At 46.8% G+C, this 16,963-nt stretch overlaps 1 protein-coding gene across 1 annotated transcript in view; it reads right to left on the reverse strand.

The window, feature by feature from the left end:
• Positions 1-1,388: 1,388 nt before the first annotated feature.
• Positions 1,389-16,963, reverse strand: part of FSTL1 (follistatin like 1) — a 52,068-nt gene continuing 36,493 nt past the window's right edge. The window contains exons 3-11 of the mRNA XM_038128145.1: positions 15,736-15,840; positions 14,374-14,503; positions 13,179-13,211; positions 11,472-11,602; positions 8,436-8,554; positions 7,577-7,689; positions 6,667-6,777; positions 4,857-4,954; positions 1,389-4,578 (exon numbers count right to left, since the gene is read on the reverse strand). Of these exons, the coding sequence (XP_037984073.1) occupies positions 4,534-4,578; positions 4,857-4,954; positions 6,667-6,777; positions 7,577-7,689; positions 8,436-8,554; positions 11,472-11,602; positions 13,179-13,211; positions 14,374-14,503; positions 15,736-15,840 (885 nt within the window). The 3' untranslated portion in view covers positions 1,389-4,533. The remainder of the gene's footprint in view (positions 4,579-4,856; positions 4,955-6,666; positions 6,778-7,576; positions 7,690-8,435; positions 8,555-11,471; positions 11,603-13,178; positions 13,212-14,373; positions 14,504-15,735; positions 15,841-16,963) is intronic.

Consider the following 16,963-nt stretch of genomic DNA (forward strand, 5'->3'; position numbering starts at 1 on the left):
ATGGATGAAACCCATCATCCACTTGTCCTTCCTGTGGTGCTCCTATGAACTCTGGATTTGATCACAACAAATATTTTGACATGACAGCTCCTGTTGCTGAGATGAGGAAGTTGTCAGGGCTATGCCCAGCCTTCAAGAAAGTGTGCCACAGTGGGTAGGAATGAACAAGTCAGTTTCCATTGGACTTGTTTTATGTTTTCCAAGAGTCTGTGCATTCACAAGTATAAGCCCTGATGTGAACCCAGAGATAGCTGCAGAACAGACACTTCACCAGTATCGTTAACTTCTTATCAACATATTTTTCCCACTTTACAAACATTGTGCTGTTCCAGGACAGTTTTAGGAGAGTTTACGTAACCACAAGAGTAAGGACATCTGGATTTTGCTCTTGTCTTTTGTAGTGCTTTAAACCTGGTTCTCCTCAAGGTGTGTCCTGTAACACAGTTCAGGAACTGAGTCTTATTATAGATCAATCTGCTCATGTCTTCAGAACTAAAGTTAATAAATACCTTACAAATGCAGTTCGGTCTCTTGATCTACCACTTAAATAGCCTATTTCTCAACCTGAAGCTTAACAGCACTGGAGAACTGTGATTAAAGGTATGTAACTATAGTGCAGTAATTTAATACTCAGATGTGCACAACTCCATAAACAGGTCAGAGCTTTTCCCAGGCCTCTACAAGCAGAAGGCAACAGAATTTTTGCTTTTCCTCTCTCCCACCTCAAAACCACTTTGCTTCAGTAAATATGCAGGGACCACAAGGCAAAATATTTGTAGTGCCACCTAGCTAAATTTGTGGCTGCTGCTTCCATTCATTTCTTCTCAAAATCCTGGAAAATCCTCGCAGTAGAAATTGCAGTAATAAAGCAGCCTCACTTTGCAGTTGAGCAGTAAATGGACAGGGAACGCCACAGAAAAGACTGCATGTGCAGCAGCTGGTACATGCTAAAGAGGCCATTTGGTGTGAAAAACAACATGGAAGAGCCAACGTTTGTGAGTTGTTTGGTTTTCTTTTTTAAACAGCTTTGGAAGGAGCACACCAAGTGGAACAAAGCAAGGCAGCTTTCTCTTCTGTCAGAGCATTATCTGCACAGAAGCACTCACAGCAGTGGCATTGCTGGGGAGATGAATAGTAGGGCACCTCCTCCTGTCATACAACACCATTGAAGGCTATTTCACCATTCAGTCACATTTTCAAGGCCTTTAGTTATTGTTTTTACTTGCCTGTGGGTTCTTTCCATCTGATTCCCCAGCTATAAAACAGAAACAGTCACGTCTTACATTTGTCCAACACACTGAGATCTGTGTACGAATGTGCAAAGACAGATGATTTTTTTTTTGAAAACAAGTTGTGTGACTTGTGAAAAATAAACCAAACAAGTATTATTTTTTAGATTTTGTTTCATTTATTTGGCAGTAATATCCAAACCCCCCTGCTTCAAAAAAATTACAAAATCAAGTAAAATAAGTGCACTAAGGAAACCTACAGAATACTGATAAATTTCACACACGTACAGGAGGGAATATAGAGGGAGGAGTGGGACTTTTTTGTTTGTTGCTTAAATTTGGTTTTTTGGGAAAAACAAAACAAAACACCTTCCCTGCCCCTTGTAGTCTGTACAGCAATCGTCCCAGAGGGCAATGGCTGAAATTCAGCACTTCCTTCCCCAGCAGCCAGGTCACCCTGCAGGAGTTAGTGACTGACCAGGCTGCAGAAGCCTGAACGTTGCTCAGTCTGGGCTGCCCTTCCTCTCTGAGCAGGGAGCCGAGATGTTTTGGTCCCCTTTGAGAACTGCTGCCCTTAGAACGGGCCCCACTTTCCACCACGTCCCTTTGTCGGGGCACAAGGAGGAAGAGGCTCCACAGGCAGCAGCCTTTTCCAGAGGCACTGTTGTTGCACTCCCAGCCTGCTGCCCTAGGCTACCCTGGGATCTGTTGTATGGCTTCTCGGAGAGCTCCGCTTGCCGGAGACCGCAGCCCGTCCCTCCGCCTTCAGTGCAAGAGCAAGCTCTGTAAACCTCAGCTGCCAGCACACATCTCCCATCCACACGGCTGCACAGCCACAGCGGGCAGGAGGGGACAGAGAACACATCACAGTGCAGCCTACAGAAGCCCTGAAGCCGTGCATTTGCCTCCCATTCCTGCACGTGCTCTGGTTTTCACAGTTGGAGATATTCCTGACTGAACAAGATGTTATCCCTGTCCAGGGAAAGCCTTTAAGGCAAGCTGTTGTGTTTTGTCTAAGGCACTTTAACAACCCAAGCTGGAAGGAAGTGATCTGGGAGGCACTAACTACCTTTTAGAGCAGGGCTGGAATAAAGCAAAACATTTATTAGCGATGTTCCTGTGACTCCAGATCCAGTACATGAAGCCCTTTCGCTCATACTCTTGAGAAGGAGCAAGCCTATGTCGAATGGGTGCTCCTATTTCACCAACCACTTCTTCCAGTGCCACCAGAACACAAACAATGACTCTGTCCCAGTGTAGCATTGTCCACATTACCCTCAGCTCATATGGACTCATTCCTCTCCTTCACGGGTGACAGCTACTCAAATCCAGGCCCTCACAGGAAAAAAACAACCAGTCTCCTGTATTTACGATGCCAAAACCTCAATACCAGGGTACATTATAGCTCTCACTGGAAAAGTGGCACTATGCTGAAGTCAATGGAAGTCCTCTGGCTTCAAATCAGGAAAACAGCTCGAAGACCAGACAGTCTTTAACACATCTGGCTCATGGGAAAGAGCACAGGAGGGACCAAGCTTCCTTCTTTTCCTATACTTCTAGGTACCAGCTCATTCCTCCTCTCCAAGGAAAGCACTGTGCAAGAAGGGGAAGTTTGGGACTCAAGTCCTGCTGATCTTCACTCAAACCAGACAAGCTTTTGCAGATGCAATTGGAATTTTGCTAGAGTAAGCAATAGAGACTGCAAGATACACAGCAACAACTGCTGAAGTTGCTCACAAACAGAAAGATGGAAGTCACAAGCAGTCGATCAGGGCACATGCAACTGCTTGGGAAGCTCAGCACAGGCATGAAGGGAACATGGATGTTCAGGTGTGCATGAAGTACATTTGACAACTGCATAAGAAAATCAGCTGGGCTTCAGGCTACAGCAGTGACTATCAACAAAAGAGCATTTCATTTACATCTAGGACCAATGCTCTGAGAAACGTGTGGGATGAAACCGACCCATGAAGGAATGTGAGAGTGGTCAAAGGTGGTCTGATCAATGACATTGAGAAATGTGTCAGTAATGAGGCTTCCAGCCCTGACTCCAAACTCATACCTGGAATCAAAGAATAATGCTGCTGCCTCACCCCAGAGGAAGATGAAAACCCCAAGATGATGCCAACTAAACAGTTCTACACAGTTAAGCTTTTTAAGATACTGTACTAATGGGATTGCCTGGTCCCTCCGTCTCTAGACTGCTTTGAGCAATTTAGAGAGGCACGAGCACAGACTTTGAGCACATGGTCAATGCTAGCTAAGAGAGCGAGAGCTAGAGAGCTGCAGTGGCAATCTGTGTCTGGTGAAACTAATTACATCCAACCCTGTCTCTTCTTCCCACGAGGGACACTGCTATCCCCCAGCTGGGAAATACCCTGTAGTGCAAGGCTCACAATTTGCCTGTGGTGTTTGTGGCAGCTGAGCGCAGTGCAATACAAACTGTGCATGGGCATTACAGCACTGTCAACAACAAAAACCCACACACTGGGTTTTCTTGAAAGATCTAGAGCTACAAAACATACAAAAGCTGAATCACTACCATAGGAAATAAAATAATAAAAAAACTGAAACAAAAAAAAAAAAAGGGGGAGTCAGCATGTGAATGTGATAAGAAAAAAATATGATAGCACCTCTAAGGAGGGGGCAGGGAGAGTAAGAGTGAGATGAGGTCAAAAGGAACCATGTTGTGTTGGAGCCCACAATGTACTGGAGGAGCTGCTGGGGACAGTCTGGTGGAAAGCAAGGAGGAATGTGCTGGACTCATGCCAGCAGCATGGCACCACGACTCCCAGGTGTCACACCAGGCTGACCAGCTTTGAGGAGCTCAAAGGAAAGGGGAAGGTCCTTGGATAGTGATGCCCTGCAGCACACGTGTTCAGCCACAAAACTGCCAGACCTGTATTTCTGCAGCCAAGGGTGGTGCTGACAACTGTATTGACTGAAGACCCCCTTTTCTATCCAGCATTGACCTCCATCCTTTCCCCAGATCCAGAGGAACAAGAAATCCCTGTTAGCTTTTGGAGGGAGCAGCTGTCTGCTCTGGGGAAGGGTCCCAGAGGCTGCTGTAAGTCCCTCCCAGCCTTCCAAGGTCCCAGCAATGAAGCTCCCTGAACAGGTGGGCTCTGCTCCCCTTTCCTGGCCCCATTCTTTGTGTATTACAAAACAAATAACCCATCGCTATACATGTAAATATCTGTGACTGGGCAACTGTAGCAGACACTTGTGCATACTGAGATCAGCACTGGAGGACAGGATGGCAGGTTGGGCCCATCCTCCTGGGCTCCTCCGCTGTGGAGGCCCCTTACATCTCCTTGGTGCTCATTCTCTTGGTCTTCTCAGCCGTCTCCTAGAGAAAAGAGAGCACAGAAGTGAAGCTCTGTGCTGACACAAGAATTGGTAGTGCTATGAAGCCTTTGGTCCATCCACAGGCAATGCCAACACTGGCTTGTATCTGAAAGCCCCACATCTGTATTTGTCCCCACAGGCAAGAGATTTATTCTGCTCCGCCTTCTACCTCTTATACCCTTCTACTTCTTCTAGAAGTCTCCAAGTGACAGAAATAGAAGGAACCCATCTGGCAAGGGGAGGCTCAGTGCAAGCAGACCTTCCCAGCTTCATGCTAACCTGATGCTTCTGCAGTTCCTCAACGTATCTGGCCATCTCCTCCTCAGTCAAATCTTGATCAGGTCGGTGTCTCTGAGCAGGCACCTTCTCATTCCTCCCTGAAAGCAGAAATGGAGTTTAGTGTTTCACAAATAGAGGATGCAAATTTCAGATGATGAACCATGAAGAACAAAGAGAGGCAGGTCAGCCACAGCATCCCCCAAGCTTAGGAAGCCTTTGCTGGAGGACAGTATGGATTGGCTTCTTAGAAAGAGAACAGGCCTTGTGGCTGCCTGGGACTTCACAACTTGGGTGTGCAGTCTGTCCCTGTCTCTCCCTCCCACGTGACTGATGATAAAGCCACATAGAAGAGGCTGCATATTATTGAAAAGAAACATCTATAATTAGTTCAAACATCTTGGCCTCTTGTAGGGAATAAATGGAAGCTTACTGCTACCCAAGTACAATAACTGATATCTAATGAAGAGGTAATTTCGCTCAATGAAGAAGTAACTTGCTGATGTGTTTGATCTGATTCTTCAGTTTCATTATTCCTCTAACAATAGCCTCTAACCCCTCTGCTGCTCTGACATGGGCAGAAAGTCAAGGAATAGTTATCCCACTGCATGCTTCTGTCGTGGATGTAGGGAACAAAGCAGGCAGCAAGAACAGGTGTTGCACAGCAACTTTGAAGGTTGTTTCTGGGGAGGCAACAAAAAGAGTCTCTCATTCTGTTGCTTAATCCATGACACCTCCACGCAGCTCCTCTAGCAGCTCTATTAATACTACAGTTGTCTTTTCTCAGGTGAGTTCCTGCTGCTACAGCTAAGTCTGAGCTGAGGTGATCCTGAAGCCTCTGCTGCAGAAGATCAGATAAACATGAAAAGCTCTGTACACACTGCTGCCGTTTCCCTCTCTCCTACTCTGCTCAAGCTACTGACTATAGATCTGAAACATAGTACTCCTGGCAGGTCCCACACAGCACTGAAATAAAGCTTCTGCAAGGGCCTGGTTTCTAGGGAAGATGGATATAAAAATGCAGCAAGGACTGGGTTTCTAGGGGAGAAGCCCAGAGAAATGCAGCACCATGCTGGGAGGATGGATGTGGCTCCTTGGGAAGGACCCATACATTTGCCAACACAGGGAAAAGGAGGCATTCCACTGGCCCTGAACTATGAGTGAGAAGGTGAAACAGAGAGCTGTTGTTCACAACTGCACCATGACCTCTCACAATTGTACCTGGCTGTGCAAGTTTAAGGGCCTTCCAAAGGAGGAACAAACAACCCTCCCTTACTATAGTACCACCTCCCTTCATCAGCATTATTCTACAGTTTTTGTGGCAAGAAGCTAAAGTGCTTTCTTGGCATTGAATGAAGGTTCCTATATCCCCTCTTGATCGAGACAGGATCTTAGATCCTGTTTTACAAATTCCATAAACACAGATACAGTGAGGATATGGACACATATACAGGAAAGCTGACTTGCTCACTCCTACACATACAGTAGCAGCCAGTGACCTATTTGGTCTGCACCAGCTGGATGCAGAGTAACTCTGGAAGATTTAGTGAATTTTCATGACACCAAATCCAAACTACAAACCACAGCAGCATTGCCCCGAGCCCAGTTACATACTTTCTGACCTCTGGAACAGTACCAGTTGGGTTTGACTAACATGGAACATGTGAGGGTTATGCAGAAGCCAGCCATGGAGAAGCTGAGAAAAAGCTGAAGAGAGAGGAACCCTGGATAGTTGGTGTCTTTGGAAAGACACAGAGTGAGAATTCCTTCTGTCCAACCCCAAACACAGTAATTTTCTGGAGAGCATACGGACCCTCGCACGTCATTGCGGTGCACACCCAGTTCCCACAGGCACAGACGCAGCGGTTGCACTCCACCTGGGTCTCTGCTCCATCCTCATAGGTCTCATCTTCCAGGGCACACTCTGAAGAGGCACAAAACAAGGGCAGTGCTTGTGAGACAGCGAGCAGGCTAAAGACAACATACTTTGGAGTTGCCTTGAGAAGATGAGGTTGAAGGGAAAGCCTTCCTTCCCCCAGCCACCAGAAGTTTCCTCATGACTAAAATATTCCTGCTGAATTTGGTGAGTGAAATTAGCCAAAATATAATTTGGGAAAGTCAAAGCCTTTGTTTTTCTTCCTCAGAACAACACATTTCAATTTCTCAATTCCAAATGAAATCTCAGTGTTGGATTTGTTTGAATTTCCTTATTTGTTACACAAAGAAAAGAACCCTTGAAATAAAAGCTTGGGCTTTTCTGATCCAGGTGGGAGTAAGTTGGGGATTTTATTTGGAAGGATAGTGAACTTTGAGATGGTCATCAGGGAGGCTCTCTGTGTGAAAGGCAGAGCATAGCAGGACTTTGGTCTGATCTGACTTTCCTAAGTTATCCGGCCATGAACTCCTCACATGATTGACCTCTGCACTGTTAAATACATGTGTTGACCTTACAAGCATACCATACCCATTGAGCCTACGTCCTTGCTTCTAAAATCCAAACCTTTCTTATTACAAGAGCTGCAGGAGCTCTGGGACAGTAAAAGCAGTACTTTCAACAATGCAGGAACAAAGGGTGCTATTGGATGAGAGGCAGGCATATATTAAAATTATCTCTGGCCGTGGAGTTACAGCACCCAATGCCTGGCCTGAAGCTGATCTCTTTTCTTTCCTGCCATCATCCCAGGACCCCTCCTTGTTCGCCAAGATAAGTGAGGAGTTCCTACTTTTCTCTGGTGGGTTGAAGGATGGGCTGAGGCACTTGAGAAATTCATTGAAGCTGAGTTTCCAGTCAGCATTTTCATCTGACAGCTCGATGAGGGCATCTACGCAGAGTCCCCTGAAAGGAAACACAGAGGCTTGTTCTGCACAGGGCTGTGCTGGGCCAGTGCCTGCTCTACTGTCTTCAGAGTGCAGGTGAGTAAAAACAGTAATAACTACAGAGACTCCAAGATGTCTGGCAGAAGTGGCTTCTCTAAGGAAACCTCATGGGATACAGAAAAGAAAAACAGTCAGAAAATACTCTCTGTCTGGAAACGGGCTGGGCAGTGGGGGGATATTCAGAACAGCAGGAATGGGAAATCCACATTTGTTGACATCTACATGCTGTCACACAGGCAGAGATGCAAGTACAGCATAACCACAAACAGCCTTTTTTCACACAGTGGTAGACAAAGAAAGAGGGAAATCTCTCAAACTATAGGCTGTGTATGAATGGTGTTTTCCCACCATCTTCCTTGCACTGGATCTAGCTATTAGGCAAAAGGTGAGGGCAGTCCCCAGGAAAGCCAATTTATTAGGAAATAGAAAGAAGACGACAAATCTTCTGTTACCCAACTCCCTTCTGGCTGCACAAGTGCTAGATTTAGGGCAAAACAGGATTGGAATACGTGCCTAACATGAAGGGTAGAGATAGGACTGCTCCTCTTGTGGTGTTCACACCTATTTAAGTTGGAAGCCACTTCACACACAGTTAACTCTGGCAGTGCAAGCCCCAGCTGATATTTACCATGAGTGAATTTCCATGTTCCATTCTACCACATCTGCTCCCCTGGACCTCCCTCTGGCATCCTGTCCACTGCCCACCTGAGCAACTTGTTGGTCTCCTGGTCCATGTAGGTGGTGATGTTGATGGCAGTCTCATTCTGCTCCACAAACTTCAGGAATTCAGTGGAGTCCAAGCGAGAATCACCATCATCAAAGCTCTGTAGGGGAAGATGGGAAGATGTGAGAGGCTCTCATTTATCAGTTCAAAGTACCCCTTCCTTCTTCCTCTTCCATACGTACATAGCATTTTGAAGCTTTAGTGAGACAAGTTCCATTATCCCTGCTTTTCACAAAGAAAGAGGCTCAGAAAAAAGCAGCAACATATCCACATTAGCCTCAGAATAAGAGAGAAATGATCCTAGCCTTGTTCTCACAGATAAGCTGCACTGCCTCTCATTCACCTCCTGCTGCTTGATTTATGGCTCTAACCCTATTTTTTCTCTTTGTTTCAGCCAGCTCTTAGCTTTCTTATATACCTCCTGCCTTAAAGCAGACCAGCTGCATTCAAGGAGGTGTCAGCTTTCCAATATGTGTAAATCCAAAGCTGTGCCTGGACTCTGACAGTGACAAAAGGGAAAAAAATCACAGGAAGCAATTTTCTGCTGATACCAGGGAAAAAATTTAATGCAATAGCACAACACCTCACCATCAACTTCTTAAGGTCCTGACAAGACTCCTGGCACTGAAGAGCAGCATTTTTAGCCCCAAAATCCTGGCTGTACTCCCAAAGAAATAATTGCATTTTGCTTTTCTGTTTAGAGATGTGACACTGCAGTGCCGGGCCCTCAGCAGGAACTGCTGTGCCCCCTCAGAGACAGCTGCATTCCTGTGAGTGGAAAATTAATCCTGCACACAGACTGCTGCCACCTAATTTTTGCTGTGTGATTGGGGCAGGTCGCTGTGGCTCCTTGTGCAGTGCTCTCAGGAAGGCTGGAATAGACACTGCCTGTTGTTACCTTTGTGTGTTTCAGGAGAAACATCTAGAGCTAGGGAAATAATCCTGTGTAACTGCTCCACATGTCAACTTCCACGAGACTTTGAAGCCTCCTGTCCTGCTTTTTATTGTGAAAATGACTGTAGTTCTCTTAATGACCCAGACTGTTAAGTGAGTTTTCTTGCCTTTCAAAGTTATGGTCTACATTAAGGCATTCCCACAGAGATTCTCCAAAATGGAGCAGATTCCCACTACCACTCTTGCTCCTCTTGAAATAATGTCCTTCAGGGTCATGACCTGCCTGACGAACAATGCACATCCCAGTGAGCCCCACAGGTCAAGCTTCCAGGAGGGAAATAGCTTAATGCCACATCTACAAACCTCCCCATCAAGGAGAAAAGGGAAAAGCTTCATTTCAACTATGCCTCCAGTGTTTCCTACGTGCAGGACAGGAATCAGGCCATTTGCAAGAATGCAGGGCATGAAGAGCCCCACAGCCTGGCATGACAAAATTCCTCCAGTTACAGCAGACACTCATTGCTGACACAAATTTCTTTGTGTTTGAAGCCATTTAGTTTGCTTTGCCTTGATTTGTCTCAAGTTGTTCCAAACTCTGGATTCTGCTTTAAAAATCTTTCAAAGTTGTAAGAATAAGGTAGTTGAAAAGGTGGATTACCACCTGATAGAGAGTCACAGAATCATTAAGGTTGGAAAAGACCTCCAAGATCATCGAGTCCAACCTTTGTTTGAACACCACCTTATCAACCAAACCACAGCAGCAAGTGCCACATCCAGTGGTTTCTTGAACCCTTCCAGGGATGGTGACTCCACCACCTCCCTTGGCAGCCACTCCTTTCCCAGCCTGTAGTTCTGCCTGGGATTGTTGTGACCCAAATGCAGGACCCGACACTTGCCCTTCTGAATCTCATACTGTTGACCTTGACCATGGAAATTCTCCCTTTGGTACAAGCAGAGGTATTTCTTTGCCATAAGAACTCTCACCCAGTGGCTGGAATCAGTGCTCCAGAAAAAGTGGGACAGTAAAGAGAACGTGAGGCTGCCTGCTTCTGAGCTGCAGCCTCAGGATATCACCAGCATGCTGACAGGCGTGGGGACAGTGGGTGTGAACGGCTTGTGCAGTGACAGTGGAACAAGCCTGTGGCTGGCTCATGCATTTCAGCAAAACCCATGACCTGGGGAGACCCTGCAAAAGTGTCTGGGGACAGGACATTTGCAGGGAGAGGGACTGACACAGGACATGGCTGCTTTTGGGCACTGGCAGGCACTGACAGGAGTGCCCAGGGCAGTGGATTTCCACAGACAGAGCAGCATTACAGGCTGCAAATGTGAGGATGCTCTGTGGAGCGAGGGGACCAGCTCCTCTGTCTCACCAGGGGGTGCCATTGCCATGGCAAATTTGCTTGCAGTGCTAACTCCTGTCAGACACCATTAATCTCTGGCTGTCAACAGCTCATGATTTAAATGCTCTCCCCTCTTCCCCACCTGCTCCTCCAGCTCCATCCTGAAAGCTTTGAAGTCTCTGTCAGGAGCCAGGAATGAGGGGGTGGGACACAGCAGTGCATGTGGCAGGAGCATGGGAGAAGCTTGGGATCGGATGGTTACAGAAGGGGGTGCAGATGGGCTGAGGGACAGACTGACAGGAAGGAGTGAGGAACAGGATTATTGCAAGGCCCAAGACTCAAGTGGCTCCTTTCACTCTGCAGAGTAGTAGGGAACTGCCAGCTCTCAGCCACAACAAGGGACATATTCCTTGAAGCCCCCAAGTGTCCCTTATACCCATCTCAGCATGGCCCTTGGGACTATCTAGACCAAAGGATCAACAGCCCCTGCCACAGCTTCCTGCATTTCCAGCACTTTCACCTCTTTTCCTCTGGCTTTTTACCCCTGAGATTAGTTCTCTACTCTGCTTCAGGCACATGTGGCTTGCCCTCCTCCTTTTCCACAGGGCAGGTCAGACACCAGGAGTCAGAGATGCTCCACATCTGGTTGTCACAAGCTGTGTCAGTGGCTGCTGCAGTCAGCCCATAACACATCAGGCTGCAGGACTTATCAGATCCCTCTGGTCCCCAGCTCAACAGGCACATCACACACTGGAGTGAGGCAGGTGCTGCTCTACTTGCCTTGAAATATTTGTCCAGGACTTCACTGTAGTTACTGCCCTTGGAGAACCACCCATCTGGGATAATCTCAGCTTCCAGCCACTGGATGACCCGGCGACGAAGCTCGTCCCTGTCTGACTGGTAGCAGACAACTGATGGGAGACAGCACAGTAGAAGGAAAAACAAGAGTGAGAGAAATCAAGCTGGCAGGGAGATCACAAAGAGAGGAAATAAAAGCCAGCCAGCTTGCCCTGATGGCAGCTTGCAGCCCCTCGGTCCAGTCCTTGGAGTTACATCACTGCCAGAGCCAAGCAAATATCTCATGTGCTGAACAGTGGATGGGCTGTTGGTGACACCATGTGGCACGGCCGGAAAACAACACACCGCCAAAGCTCTTCCTTCCCATTCCTGAAGCTTGTGGAAGAACAACCCGCAGCTGACTCATCTTGGTGTGAAGAATCCCAGACTGAGGGAGGAAGGTAACTGACAATGTCCCCAGGCTTCCCAACACTGTGTAGAATTCTCATTCAGCTGTCAACCCTAAAATACCAAAACCTCTATCCTCTGCAAGGGAGAAGACTAGACTAGACTGAGCAAGCCTTTCCACCACTCTGTCTCCAAGACTTGAATTTTAGGGCCTAATATCTCAGGAAATACTGTTTCTTCAAAGCCCTCATTTGTCCACTCTGACTGGAAATGAGAGGGGGTCGGGTTGGGCTTGTTCACTCACAGCGCTTGCCAGTGTCACAGGTTTCTCCAGGGCAGTTATCACTTTGTGTGCTAGTACAAACTGTGCATTTAGAAACAAAACTGAAAGCCTAGCTGGGAATTGTCACACCTGCCCAGTGGTCAGTGGGCAGAAAAAGAATTCCAGAAAAGGAATCAGTGTGCACTTATGTCACTTGCACACACTAAGGATCTTCTGAATCCAGTGACTACTATCACAGCCAGACGGAGAGATGAAAAAAAAAATCAGCTCTGTAGGGGTTCTGCATGTTTAATTTTGTGCTTCTTTAAAACTGCTTTAGAGTGGTGGCTGTGCTCTGACATGGTCCTTCCTCTTTAGTTTGTATGAGGCTTTGCTCTCATCTGTCCTAGGAAGCTAAAGTTGATGATTATACAGCTCCAGTACTTAGAGGTCATGAGTAGGAAAAGGCTCTCCTGATGACAAGCCATGGCCCTAAAATCCAGTGTTAAGTATACATGGCAATACATAAGGGGAGAAACCAAGCACAGGGAATCAAAGAGAATTAAAATTTAGGTGATCATACAATCATTTAGCTTAGAAGAGACTCAAGATCACCTTGTTGGCTGGTGGTAGAGGCAGTTCAGCTGTACCTCCTGACTCTGCCTCTGCACCCATTTGTTCATCACTCCTAGAGCAAAGTTTCCTTTCAAAAGAGCGCTCCATCTCTTAGTCTGGGTGATGAACACAGTTTGAGTCCCTGGGGGCAAACTGGGTTTCACTGCACCTTGTCTATGCTGAGTCCCTGAGACATCCCAGCACAGTGAAAAGCCCAGGAGATATATGAGCCCTGAAAGGTTACCCAAGAGTAAAGAGCTGGGCAATCACATTTCAGCTGATTTATCGACTCAGACTCTTCTACAGCCCATGCAGGATATGACTTTTACACAGAACTTTGCACTCCCCCAGCACACCCTCTGCCCATCTCCCAGAGCACACAAATTCATACAGAGGCCTCAGCCAGACAGGAGACAGCTTCTTACCTGGACTTGCAGCTGGATTCTCAGACTTCTTCTCTGTTAATGGAAAGACAGAAGAGGACATTTCTGATGCAGTGTGAAGCAATACAAATCTCTTCCCACCATGCGTAAAAGCAGACTTTTACAATCTGGGAGTCTTTGGATTTATGAGGGCCACATACATGATTGAGGGGCTGGAATTCCCTGGACCATGAGGAGATACTGAGGACAGTTTAGACTGAAGAATTGAAGGCTCAGGGACAATCTCATCAATGATGGAAGGAAATGAGGAAGACTGCAGCAGACTTTTATCCATGGTATTCAGTGACAGGGCAAGAGACAGTGGGTACACATTTAAACACATGAAACTCCATCTGAACACAAGAAAACCACACAGCTGATGTGTGTGTATGTGAGTTAAACAGGCCCACTGATGAGGCAAAATCCTTGCCCTAAAGTTATTGAGGTTCCTTATAAACATGGATTATAGGATTTGTTTTAACAGTTTATCCTCAGAGCATGACTCTTCCTCAGCAGTTAAATTGAGACACTTACCTGGCTGAATCCAAAAGCTTAGAGTGAGGCAACAGGAGCAAAAAGTTGCCCTGCTCTCCTGAGTGCCACACTCCCAGAAGCTTGGGGAGCCAATAGCTCCAAGGTCCCCCCCAAGTCAAGGTGTCAGGGTTTTGAGTGCACTAATGAGGGCCTTAATGACCCTGCTGGCCTCACCTAGAGCCTCCATGCAAACTCTCTAACCGTAAGCCATGAGGCTCCATTTCATATCTGAAGCCTCAACTTCTAGTCCTTGCCTGTGATTATTATGTTGTAGCCGTGCCTGTCTCCAGCTCTGCTGCAATCACTCTTTTCCACAGGCTGTTGATCCAGGCCCTGACCTGGTAACTGTGTTCCCACCTTGATCTCAGCCCTGCTACAGACTGCATGACTATGCTCATCTGGCTCTTGTCTGATTCTGGTTACCAGAATTACCAGCCTTGACTTCACAACTTGATTTCAGGCCTACTTCATCACTGCCAGCTTGCCTGGTCATCTGGACTCTTGCTTGAATCTGGCTACTGTTCAGAGGCTTGCCTTGTTTACCCCACTCAGCAACTGTGGGACAAGGTCTTGGCTGGTGAGGCCTCTGCTTTGCATTGTTATCATGCTTCTCTTCCAATTCTTTTTCCCTGAGAGTGTAGCCAGCCCTCCTTGCCAGGGTTACCTTTGCAGTGGCCATCGTAATCCACCTGGATCTTGGAGCCGGTGAGGCAGGCGTCACGGTGCAGCTCACAGTGGTTCAGGTACGTCTTGCCATTGCTCCCGCACACAGGCCTCTTGTGAGGTTTGCATTTCTGTGGGAGAGCCAGAGAAAACAGCGTTTCACCTGCCCCCTTGGGACAGCTTGGTGAGTCCAACCATCAGCCCAGCTCAGGAGAAGTCCTTGGCATAGTCCCCTTGGCCCTGTGTTTGGAACAGGCTAACTCACCCATCATTACCCCAGAAAAACCCACACAGGGAAGTCTGGGGGTGTGAGTTCAAAGGCCTCACTTCATCCCAGTTTCCATCACCACCAGCATGACAGGAGTCTTTCTGAAAGCAGACCCTTGCAGAGAAATCAGTGCTCAGCATAAATATGGAGCATAATCATGCAACTGCTGCTCCATGTGCTGTGGCCATGCCTGCCCAGAGATGTTTCTGTGCCTCTGGTCTCTCTGCACCTGCACTTGCTTGGCTCCATTGCATCTCTCTGCAGACTCTCCTCCACCCTTCTGCAACCAAATGGCAGAATAAGCCATCAGCCATGAACGAACAGCACAGCCTACAGCAAAGAGACAGTTCACCAGTGCCACTGTTCAGGCACTGTTCTTCTGTCCCTTTTGGTCTGCCCAAGCCTAGCCAGAGTGACAGACTCTCTTCCTACTAACAGGGCATTTCACTCTCCAGTGCCCAGGCTGGTCATGCCAGAGCTGCCTCCTCTGAGGAAAGGGGGAACAAAGAGCCACATGGCCATTCCCAGGAGCCAGGAATAAATGTTTTGAAGGCACAGAGAAGAGCGCAGTAGGGAGACATTGTGTCCCTACAGCTGGAAAAGACTCTTCTAATCATCTCTGACTCCCTGCTGGATAAAGCTAGTCATCCTTACAGCACTCTACCACAATTATTTCCATTTTACAAAAGCTGATTTTTAGCAGGGCGCTTGTAACCTCCTCAAACAAGGCGCCAGTGAGGGCAGGCTGTCTTGGAGCTCACAGACCACTCCCTAGAGTGCCCTTCAAAGCCAGCTGCACATCCATACCCCACTGGGCTTTCCCAACAAAAGTCTCCTGTGCATCTAAAGACCCAAGGCAGTCCTGCAAGCAGCACAGCTGTGAGTCCCAGACTCTATCTACCCTAAAGGGCTCTTCCCCCACACAACACTGGCAACAGTCCTGCTGTTTGAAGAGCCACTGTGAATTTGCAGCTGCTTCAAAACAGCCACACCCTTATTCCATCACGGGATCCTTCCAGTGACAGAAACCCATCGGGGGGTGGGGGGGTGGTGGTGACACCTGTCCCAGACACAGAACCTGTGCTGCTCACGTACCTCAATGCAGAGGCAGGTTGGCTCTCCCTTCTCTGTCACTGCACACTCACGCCCAGCTCCACAGAAAACATTGGCACAGATCTTAGATTTGCTCCTTGGCTCTTCCTACAAGATACAAAATCAGAGACACAAAATACACCATTACCCAGAAGAGTAGCAACACAGTTTACAAAAATAGCACATTTAACTGGTATCAGGACCAAAAAGGTACCACGGTGTTAAGGTGGGGGTGACAGAACAAAAGAGACATGACTTCAATAGATGGACAGCTCAGATGATAAGAAGCAGCAGACACAAGAACAAGAGCTACAGTCCCAAGAATACAGGGTTTCCTTCAGGTCATTCCTGGAAAATCACCTGAGAGAAGTGAAGCAAACATGAGCAAGAGGAAGTCTAGCATGAATGACAAGAATAATTTGCTCATGTCAAGGACTGCTGTCTTTAAAATTTCTTTTCACAGAGGGTAGGGAGCAGAAATGTCTTTGCTTGAGACACTTAGGAAGAAGGTGAACATATCCCTAGAGAAAGGTACAATACAAACAGGCAGAAGAAATTGCCATCAGGCACCAGATAATGTCCTTGTCACAAAAAAAACTGACCCATTATCTTGCTTTCACTAGTCAAGATCAAACACTTTAAAGGACGAACACTGTCATGGATGAGATAATTATCCAGTAATCCTCCCATAATAAGAATTCCTTCCTGGTTCCTGACAGCCTGCAGTTGACTTATGTCCTGCAGCACAATTTATATACTTTACAGTTCTCTCCTAGCCAAAGTCATCACAAGTATTGTTGTTCACATAATTGTCAAATATTTTCTTTTTTTTTTCTTGGTGTCCCACAGCATTCCTAATCTGGTGACACCACCTAGTGTGGAATATTTCCATATCATGGTTTTGATACAACTAGCACTTATTTTTATCCATTTAAAGCCTTTTTAAATGGACTTTTAAAAGAGAAGGTAGTTCCAAGGTTCAGACTTTGAAGAGCCTGGCTTAATTCCCTGCTTTGTCATTAATTTCCTTTGTGACTCTCATTTCACCTAACATTTTGCACCTGTGTGTTGAGTATCTGGTTTATGCCAGCCAACTGGCTTCTGCAACAGTTTTGCATCAGAAAGAAGAATGAGGAATGAAAAATAATCAGTGAGATAAGTCAATCACATCTACTGTGTTTCTTCCATGTAATACAAAAATGTTTTTTCACCTTCTCATCAGAGTATTATT

Source organism: Motacilla alba, chromosome 1, assembly GCF_015832195.1.
Source record: "Motacilla alba alba isolate MOTALB_02 chromosome 1, Motacilla_alba_V1.0_pri, whole genome shotgun sequence".
Lineage (NCBI taxonomy): Eukaryota > Metazoa > Chordata > Aves > Passeriformes > Motacillidae > Motacilla > Motacilla alba.